The sequence below is a fragment of the Megachile rotundata genome, chromosome 4 (genome assembly GCF_050947335.1).
Source record: "Megachile rotundata isolate GNS110a chromosome 4, iyMegRotu1, whole genome shotgun sequence".
In the NCBI taxonomy this organism is placed as follows: domain Eukaryota; kingdom Metazoa; phylum Arthropoda; class Insecta; order Hymenoptera; family Megachilidae; genus Megachile; species Megachile rotundata.
The window spans coordinates 19,232,053-19,242,142 of NC_134986.1; the positions used below are offsets into that span (position 1 = coordinate 19,232,053).

Consider the following 10,090-nt stretch of genomic DNA (forward strand, 5'->3'; position numbering starts at 1 on the left):
GATCAATTTTCGAAGCGTTGACATATTTTGTTTGCACAGGTAACAAGGCGGAAGGCTACATAATGACTAACGATGTCGAGATCCAAATCTTGTCTAACGCGACACTGTCCGTCGACACGTACCTGTTCATCAGCGGATTTCTGTTGGCGTTCGTCTTTCTAAAGGCGCAAAATAAAGAGAGAAAGGTGCATCCGTTTCAGAGAAACGCGATCAATTTCTTCAGCGCTATCTTCAAGAGATACATGAGGTACCTTGTTTTGCGTGTACTTGATCTTCATCCTTTCATTACTATCGATAATAGCGGTAGAAGGCTAACAAATTATGTAAAGTGATTTTTAAATGATCGATATTACTTCATCGGACGAATGTAATTATTGTAAAAAGCGAAGTACATTTTTTAGTTGCTTCAACATGACGGATTAACGTAAACACGTCAAGACGACGATACGAATGTTTCAATCTATAAATTACTCAGTCCATCTACTATCGATATCACTTTTAATTATATTTCTCAGTTTCTAATCTTATATAACTACTGCAAATATAGTCGTAGAATTACCAAGGTGATTAAACACCGCGTTGTGACGACTGCTTAACCCTTGAACGGCGGACCGTCCAGGCTAACGCGTTCGCTACGAACCCACAACCATGGACATATTGACGGACTCGATTGCAATTATTAATATTAAAACCTCGATGACTGCATATTTTATGGGATCGTGAAATTCTTAATTTTTTAAGTTAGATTCAAATGAACTAGGTTCAAATTACGTTCGAGAGCTTTTGCAAAGTACGACACGAAAGTGCCACTTTATTTAATTCAGCGATGAACACATTACCCGTGAAAAAACTCATACGAGAGCCTAAATAGAAACTGAAAATTTTAAATTGTCCTCGGGGTACAAGATATTTATACATCCTTTGAAGTATTATTACTCGTTTCTGAATCACGCTATGCACTTACACCTTACACGAAATATCCTAACGTAAATTTATTTAAGGCTTACACCTGCGTACTTGGTCACGATATTGCTGGTGATCGTAAACTTTTCTTGGTACGAACAGTTTACGGTTTGGTACTTCAACGAACCGCTACCGGAACTATGTTCGAAGTACTGGTGGAGAAATTTGCTGTACATCAATAACTTCTTCGGTTGGTCTGACTTGGTACGTGTAATTTTGTTATTAATGTAATACAAATACCTCATAGATCGACTGAAGAAAACGATTGTTTCAGTGCCTGTCCTGGAGTTGGTATCTCTCCAACGACATGCAGTTCTACATTTTCGGTATCTTTGTATTGATGTTATCGACCAGGTAAGTGGACATACCCTTAAAACAATTTCGTTTGTTTGGTGTCTGACCGTAATTTACCGTTTCAGTTACTACTACCTGTCCCTAGGCATAAATATCGCGATATTACTCGTATCCACGTTCTTGCACGGTTTCGTTGCATACTCTATAGAATACATTCCTACGTGAGTATACGGAATATTGATAATCGATTGCGTATAAAGTTTCTGAAGCTGGTACGTTTCGTAGGTTGGACATGCAATACGAAACGTTGACTTACATGTACATGCGACCATGGATGAGAGTACAGCCGTACATAGTAGGGATGGGCACGGCTCTTCTTCTTACAAAATGGAACTATAAATTGCGATTGTCGAAAGTAATAAATTTTATTCGTTAACGCTTTGCTACGGTGAAAATAACTGTTATGTCATAGAAATTTACGTTATTTGACAACCACTCTAAATATTTGCCCGCAGTTTCATGATTCATACATTATGTATTTTTCTCGTTCGCATTTCAGAAAGCATTAGTTACCTGTTGGTGCCTCAGCATATTATGCAATTGTTCGATACTGTTTGGTGTGTCTGACAGACGCATATCGCTAGGACTGTCGATCTTTTACGAGGCGTTTAGCAGACTCGGTTGGAGCGTTGGAATAGCTTGGCTCGTAATCGCCTGTGTTACGAACAATGGCGGTAAAACAATCTTGTCGAACTCGTCTATCTGTTACCGGTAATGTTTTGTGTACTTATTAATTTTATCCTTGCAGGTATCGTTAACAAATTTCTGTCGTTACCATATTGGGTTCCGTTCAGCAGAGTCTCGCTCTGCGCCTATCTTTTAAATCCATTTTTGATATTGTCAATTGGCATGTACAGCAATACTTCCGAAGACATTGACCTCTTAATTACCGTGAGTTTCGAATGGCATTCGTAAACGTGTCAGTTTCGAAATTGATCGTTTATCTCGTTTCAGGGTACCATATGCCTCGGAATATGTGTAACGAGTTTTGCTTGTGCATTCGTGTTGTCGGCAATGACTGAAGTACCAGTGATATTATTTTTACGAATAATCAGTTCCTTCAACAGAAGAATAAAATGAGTGCATATTCAAATTATTGAACTATCGAAAAAATGATTCGAGAACGCTTTCGGTAATTAGCGTGATTCGCTTTGTTTCAGGAGTACACGTTTTTATAAAATTCGACACGTGGAAAGAAGAGGTGAAGCTCCGGAACCACTTGTGGAATAATCTTAAATATATTTCTTATTTTATCGATAAGCGTTTTGTACATAGCGAAGTAAATTTAGTTATAAATGACACCCGACTTGAAAGAGAGGAGGAAATATATTTACAAATAAATATAGATTAATTAAGGGCGTGGAAAAATCCTTACTATGCAATATTTGAACAGTAAATGCGATTAGACGACGCTGGAGACAAAGAATGATTTGTTCAACCAGGTTGTTTACTACATCCTTTTTTCGAATTGTTTTTTCGAGATTAAAAACAAAATATGTTTTGCACAACTAGTGCAATGCTCGCCATAGTAAACTTCGTCAGGACTATTTGATGGCGGCGGCCGAAGATGAAATAAGTTGAAAATTTCAAGCCACTCGATATAAGGGATGTTGATTAACTGTTTGTACATGCTCAAGGGGAGACAGTTTCACTTGTTCATGAACTCTTCCGCGTTCATATTTGTAACATATTATTGTGTAACATATTGAATACTTGTTAAATAAAAATGTGCCAAATTTACAAAACATGCGTGTGAATATATGTATTAATTTCCATGCTAGTTTATAAATTATTCAAATATTTTGTTACGTTGCATTATGCCTCGTGGGCATAATTCGGATTCGAGAAATCTGCTGTACATCAACAACTTCTACAACTGGGAAGACTTAGTGGGTATAATTTGACAACCCTGCAATTTAGATATATCTTACAGAAAATGTTAAAAGACGCAACTGTTTCAGTGCATGACCTGGACTTGGTACCTTAGCAATGACATGCAGTTCTTTGTGCTTGGTACCGACTTGGTACCGAATACGAGATTCGTACACACGAGAATACAATTCGTTTCTTCTAAAGTTTGGTGCTCACAAATCCTGCTAAATACAATTGAAACAAGTCTAATAATCACTCGATAACCATCTATCCAAGGAAGGTTATGATTGTAGAAAAAACATTCGTATTTGATTGTACATAAGAATGTTAATAATGAACGACTCCGTTTTTGAAATGTATATTTTTATATGAACGAATGAATAGGAAAATGGAGCAAATATGTATAAAAAACCATTTGCGAAAAATTTGTAAACATGTTTCTTTTTCTCTTTATCGACGAACGTTCTGTACATGGCGAAGTAAATTTAGGTATAAATGATACGCTGACTCGAGCGAGAAAAGGATAATCATTTACAAATAATTACAGATCATTAAAAGACGAGAAAGAATCCTTGCTGTGCTATGAATGAATCGGCGAATGTATCCTAGGAGGTGCTGGTGAGGTCACAGATCTATTTACTCGACTGGCTTGTTCGCGACGCCCTTCCTCGAGCTGTTTCTCCAGTTGTTCCTTTAAGACTAGAAGTTCTCTTATGCGTTGATAAACGGGATCCTTAAAAAGTAAACGATAACCAGAATTAAAGAATTAAGGACAAAGATGTTTATGAATATTTATCATGTATTCTATATGTTTTAACGAACCTGCTGTCGCATACTGGGATTCCATCTGCAATACAGACTCTTCCACGGTTTGATATATCTCATGCTGGCGATCGGGATTAAAACAGGTTGGTAATTTGCAGCGCCCCAATATAAGGGATTCTGATAAAGTGATAACTGGCTATTTGTATATGACCAAAGGGAGACAGTTTTTTGTTTCACTTGTTCTTGAACTCTTTCGCGTTCGCTGTAAAAGTGTTAATTTATATCAATAGTGATCAATGATACACTCAATGACTAATCCAAAATATGAAATACCTGCTGAATAAGAATGTACCAAATCTGCAAGAGTACAGGTGGTCAAGAATAGTGATTAAGAAATGTTCGTTAAACTCGAACGCGTCTGGAAATTGACGACTTATCTGCCACACACAGTCCATGAACTGTAAAAATACTGGCGACCTATCCGCATCACTGTGATGTTCGTCGCCATGTCCAATTCTCTAATATACGTTACAAGAATTATGAATTATAAAACTTTGAAATCAATACACTGAAAATAAATGTGGCGTTACATACCTGTTGAAATTTGTGACCAAAACTAAGCCATTCTTTTTCTATGAGTACTTCAAAACCCTTGATTGTTCTGTAATAGGGATCTAACATCAACATGGCAAGTGCTGTGAGCTGTGAAAAGGTAATAAATATTTTGGGTACACTGCAAGAAACACTTGCAAAATATTTGCATGAAGCATTATTTAATAATTAACCTGTGCTGTTCTATCCCAACCATCCGAACAGTGCACTAGCACCGAAGTTTTATGGTTGTCAACTTTATCTACGATTCGTACTGCTCCTGCAAGTACGTATTTAATATGTTTCAACCAGACGGTAGACTCTATCCCTGATAGCCATCTGGTTTCGTCGATCGTTGGAAAGCATAATTCTAAAAATTAGTTGACGATTTAACTTTCCTCCGTTAGTAAATACTAATCAATCCGGAACAGAGATTCCCAATGTGTGATCAAACGAATAGGTTTTGATCCATAAAAGTTTGGGAAACCCTGAATCGAATCTTAAAAAAAATTCACCCTTTAATTTCCTGAGACTTTCCCTCATTACGTGTATATTGTGAATATCAAGAAATACTAGCTCCGCGTTCTGATAAGTGTCCTCGCTTTCATAGCCACCGCCCTTGGCTTTGTTCGCTATCGCGTTGGCCATTGGTCGAGCATCCATAATGAACAATTTGTGACTTTGTGCATTAGCGTCCATAATAAGCTGCACGTATCTTTCGTCTTCGCGACTACGCTTGCCACCAACCCCTACCAGTGGTTGAGCGCAACGAGTTATCGTCGCTTGACTCTCTGGATGAATCCACGAAAGAACTGGAAGTCTTCCTCTGCTTCGAAAAGCTGCTGATGCTTGTAAGTCTTCGTCCGTCGCTGCGGCTGGCACTGCCCACACAGCTGGATAACTATCGCATATAGAATAAGTGTCGTTGATTTTTGATATCTTCCACATATCATTGTTTACACCCTGAAAACAATGATAACATTTTACGTACATAATTACAATGTACGAGATAAAGATATTTCATATTCTTTACCATTCGTTTTAATTCGGCTATGGGTTCGTAAACGTTCCATCCATTTTCAGGAAACGTTTCGGAATATTCGAACGCGAAAAGAGGTAACTTATGAGATAAAGGAAACGAATATTGTTGCAGTTTCTCGAAAACGTCTCTTCTGGAATGATTTTCCTGTTTATGAGCAAATCTGAGATTGCGCATATCTTTACAAAACACTTCGATTCCGTAAGAATTTTCTCGTTTGCTCGATGCACCGCCAACTTTTTCTATTCTGCTAACTACACCTAAAGGTACTTCGACTATGTAAGGTGTTTCACGATCCACACTCCGAAAATGAAGTTTATAATTTGTAACGCTAAGAATTCCTCTGACAAGTCCAGAATAAGGACATACATATGTTACTTCCTGTGCAATACCTTGGACACGTTCACCATTCAACAGTGGTGGACCTGTCTCTCCACCAGATAAGTTCTGTGAAAAAGAAGATAAACATGCCAACTATGATAATTTAATATGATTGTTAAATCACTAAATTAAATAATTATTAACTACTTAAAACTGAATAAAGGTTCTAAATAATTTAAATACTGAGAAAGTAAAAGTGATGTTACATAATCTTCAGGGAGCAAAAAAAGATATGCCAAACTAATAAAATCAAGAAACATATTGTCTGAAAAAGAAAACATAATCTAATAATAAGAAAATGTTTCAAAAAATAAAAACTACATTGATTACATTCCTTTGAATAGAACTCACTTTTACTTGATTGTCTTTTCTAGTTTCTAAAGCAGACACAATATTATTATCTGTAGAAGTAGAGCTGGAGGAAAAACTTTTTGAACGTGAAGCTTTATCCCAGCTTTCCTAAAGAAGTTAAATGCTTGCATACAATTAGATACAGATAAATCTAAATTAAAAATCCATTTTATTAATTAAGTTATATTACCGATTCTTGACCCATTTTGGAATTAAGGGAACTGCTCTTGCTGTCAGAATTAAGGGAGTCAGAACTTGCATTTTTAGAATTATTTTGCTCTATATTTAGAAGTTCAGCGCTGGCTCTCTTCTCCATGCTAATAGCTCAAGTATTTCCTTTGACTTTTATACTTGGTACAACATATTTATATACACCTTTGTTCGTTACATCTGGAAACAAACCGCATTTTAGTAAATAATGGAGGAGACATTTACATGTATAAAATAATGATTTTTATATTTATTAGCTGTGTTTACATCACTATATTAAGAGATTGGAATAAATAATTGCAACAATCTAAATAAGAAATTTTATTGCTACCTATGCATAAACTAAACCATTATTGTAAATTCAAAAACACAAAAAAATGATATACAATTCATGCATTACAATATAAACCGCTTAACCTCAAAGTTGTATCAACATTGAACACGTACTCATAGCATTGAAAGTGATAAATTATTGTTCGTTTATAAGAATATCATGAAATATATACAATTTCTATTCGAAACGATAAATAAATTGCAACAGTAACATTAACAGAATTGTATATGTTTTATGCCACACCCAAAAACATTATAGGCATAATTTTTATACATCAAAGTATATAAAAATTTTAATACCATTTACATGCAACCAGTAATTCAATACACCAATCTTGCTCATACATAATTAAAGTATCTCATTCTGCTCAATTCTGTCAGTACAAATTGTGCTTCACTGACATATTTCGCGCTTCAATACTTTGCATGGAAACATTCAACACTAACGTAGTTCATACGTTTGTGTGTAATTCCGGCTTTTCAGGGAGAAATGGTAGCCAAAGAGAAATGGTCCCTGCCATTCAATGTTGTCTTTCTGCATTCACAAACGTCATTCTTCATTCAACGGGATAAGTAAATAATTCCACTTATTCAAATAAATGCTTATTTTTTAAATCAAACCAATTCATTTTATAGCAGAAAAGGAACAATAATTTATTGCAAATTGAAAGTACTTTGAAAGCCTCACTTTCACATGTTTTTCAAAATTCATGTTTATGCATCTCTCTGAATTTTTTACAAAATTGTACTTATTGAAAATTTAGAAGCAATCATCAGCAATTTTCGAAAGTCAAATTTGGGCGAAATTTCGTGTCGCCATCTAGCGGCAGAAAATGAGAACTAATTAAAGTGCAGTTTCAAAAGTGTATAGTTCACCCTTTTCGTTGAAGAGATGGCGCCACTTGTTCAATTTTTTTTTTATTTGATTAATATTGACTTTATTAATTAATTACTCATTTTCTGAGCACAGTATATGAACTTTTTCGATTAAAGAATGGTCAGTAATGCATTATTTACATGGTTCGATCATAAAAGTTCATAAACAATGTTCGGGTAATGAGTAATTAATTATTTTGTGTCAGCATTGCGATACGTACATGAGCCGCCTATGTCAATTCTACTGCGCATGCAAACTGCAATATTTCGGCACTTTGACGACGTAGTATGGTTCCCGAGGAATTTAGAAACAAATTTCTATTAGGGTTTGATGCGTTTTGATGCCTAATAAAGCCAGGAAATCAATTTTTGTCGAATTCGGTCCAAAACGGTACAGGTGGCGCCATCTAGCGGTGAGCGGCGGAACTACGAAAAACTAAAATCTCGATTTTCTCGAAAACTAGGGACTTTTCCGAAATTCTGAGATATACAAATTGTTCCTTGTCGCCTACGGAATCGAACGAATGTAATTATAGCATGCTAGGACAATTATTAAGGAAAATAGAAAAATAGCCCATTTCATGGACTAAAAAATTGGCGTCCATCTAGCGGTGAAAGTTGGAACTACAAAAATATAAAAATGCGATTTTCTCGAAAATTAGCGAACTTTGAGTACTTCCGAGACTCAGAAAGTATTATGTGATCGCATTAGAAGCAAAATAGTGCAATAAAAGCTTCCCAAAGGCTTTAATAAAGAAAATAAAAAAAATGTCATTTTATGGAGAAAATTTGTGGCGCCATCTAGCGGCGAAACTGCGAACTAAACTGAAAAAACGTATGTCCGAACACGCATTAAGGGGTCAAATAAAAATTGATTTTCTGGACTTAATAGGCAAAAAAATGAATAACTGATTCAACAAAAATTGTTTTAAAATGTCCAGAGAAGCATATTGCGTCGTCAAAGTTGCAAAATATTACTTTTTATATATTTCCTTAACGCGTGTTCGGACATACGTTTTTTCAGTTTAGTTCGCAGTTTCGCCGCTAGATGGCGCCACAAATTTTCTCCATAAAATGACAGATTTTTCATTTTCTTTATTAAAGCTTTCAGGAAACTTTTATTGCTTTATTTTGGTCCTAATGCGATCACATAACACTTTCTGAGCCTCAGAAGTACTCAAAGTTCGCTAATTTTCGAGAAAATCGCATTTTTATATTTTTGTAGTTCCAACTTTCACCGCTAGATGGACGCCAATTTTTTAGTCCATGAAATGGGCTATTTTTCTATTTTCCTTAATAATTGTCCTAGCATGCTATAATTACATTCGTTCGATTCCGTAGGCGACAAGGAACAATTTGTATATCTCAGAATTTCGGAAAAGTCCCTAGTTTTCGAGAAAATCGAGATTTTAGTTTTTCGTAGTTCCGCCGCTCGCCGCTAGATGGCGCCACCTGTACCGTTTTGGACCGAATTCGACAAAAATTGATTTCCTGGCTTTATTAGGCATCAAAACGTATCAAACCCTAATAGAAATTTGTTTCTAAATGCCTCAGGAACCATACTACGTCGTCAAAGTGCCGAAATATTTATTTTTTTATTTTCCATATAGTCAATGAGGATCAGTTTTTTCGGTGACTATTCCTCCGTGGCAAGTCCTATTTAAAATTTTCTTTTCTATGTCCATCTGGATGTACATACGCATGTACGTGCAAAATTTGATGAGAATTGGTTGAGTGGTGCAAAAGAAAAACGTGGGCAAAGAAGTTGCAAAGTCAAGTATAAGAGCTTCGCTCGCTCGCTCAATAATTATTAATATTGATTTTATCCTATTTGCATTATATTCCGTGATCAAAAACCGTTCTCACAGATGTTTTCTTTTGAAAATACCTTTCTTGCCAATTTCGTCTACTCCTATAGTATCGACAGTTCTGATCTTATGATTTACGTTAGAAAATTAAAAATATTCTCGTGCACACGATGATAGCAATCTTTTCGAATCATATTGTGACGGTAAAAAGTTTATCTTATGCCAATAAAGTATAAAGATTGCTTATTTTGAAATAAGAAATACCTTTTTATTTGATTAATTTCGGTGTTCACTGCTAGATAACGCCAGCACTGCTGTTTTTGAAATACGAGTGCATGTCAACTTTAAATGCGAAATATCGGACTAAGGTACGATTAACACAAAGTTCATTTTTTTATTATACAAATTATGCAATTACAATATGTGGATAAAGAATGGAAAATGTAGGAACAGAAAGCTACGTCATCAAAAATATTGAATTATAAAACCAGTAAAAGGCTCAATTCCTAAGTTCGCTTAAGAATATTTAATTGGACCGACACGAATA

The 10,090-nt window shown here is 35.5% G+C and overlaps 2 protein-coding genes across 4 annotated transcripts in view; one reads left to right on the forward strand and one right to left on the reverse strand.

Annotated features, from left to right (window-relative positions):
* Positions 1-3,062, forward strand: part of LOC105663308 (nose resistant to fluoxetine protein 6) — a 6,202-nt gene extending 3,140 nt beyond the window's left edge. For both annotated transcript variants that reach the window (XM_012291296.2, XM_076531117.1), the window contains exons 6-14: positions 40-247; positions 1,002-1,167; positions 1,238-1,317; positions 1,383-1,478; positions 1,543-1,672; positions 1,817-1,991; positions 2,066-2,208; positions 2,272-2,397; positions 2,478-3,062. In XM_012291296.2, the coding sequence (XP_012146686.2) occupies positions 40-247; positions 1,002-1,167; positions 1,238-1,317; positions 1,383-1,478; positions 1,543-1,672; positions 1,817-1,991; positions 2,066-2,208; positions 2,272-2,397 (1,124 nt within the window). In that variant the 3' untranslated portion in view covers positions 2,478-3,062. The remainder of the gene's footprint in view (positions 1-39; positions 248-1,001; positions 1,168-1,237; positions 1,318-1,382; positions 1,479-1,542; positions 1,673-1,816; positions 1,992-2,065; positions 2,209-2,271; positions 2,398-2,477) is intronic.
* A 541-nt stretch (positions 3,063-3,603) lies between these two features.
* Positions 3,604-7,432, reverse strand: mtm (phosphatidylinositol-3-phosphate phosphatase). 2 transcript variants are annotated; one of them, XM_003699793.3, is made up of 10 exons: positions 7,160-7,432; positions 6,507-6,706; positions 6,317-6,424; positions 5,579-6,031; positions 5,061-5,508; positions 4,740-4,915; positions 4,549-4,656; positions 4,288-4,472; positions 4,012-4,216; positions 3,604-3,922 (listed from the first exon to the last, which is right to left on the reverse strand). In XM_003699793.3, exons 2-10 carry the CDS (start codon positions 6,630-6,632, stop codon positions 3,770-3,772), a joined length of 1,962 nt encoding a protein of 653 aa, XP_003699841.1. In that variant the 5' UTR covers positions 6,633-6,706; positions 7,160-7,432; the 3' UTR covers positions 3,604-3,769. The 2 variants fall into 2 exon arrangements, with proteins under 2 accessions (XP_003699841.1, XP_012146710.1); XM_012291320.2 differs by lacking the exon at positions 6,317-6,424 and having other exon boundaries at positions 7,160-7,425.
* Positions 7,433-10,090: the final 2,658 nt, after the last annotated feature.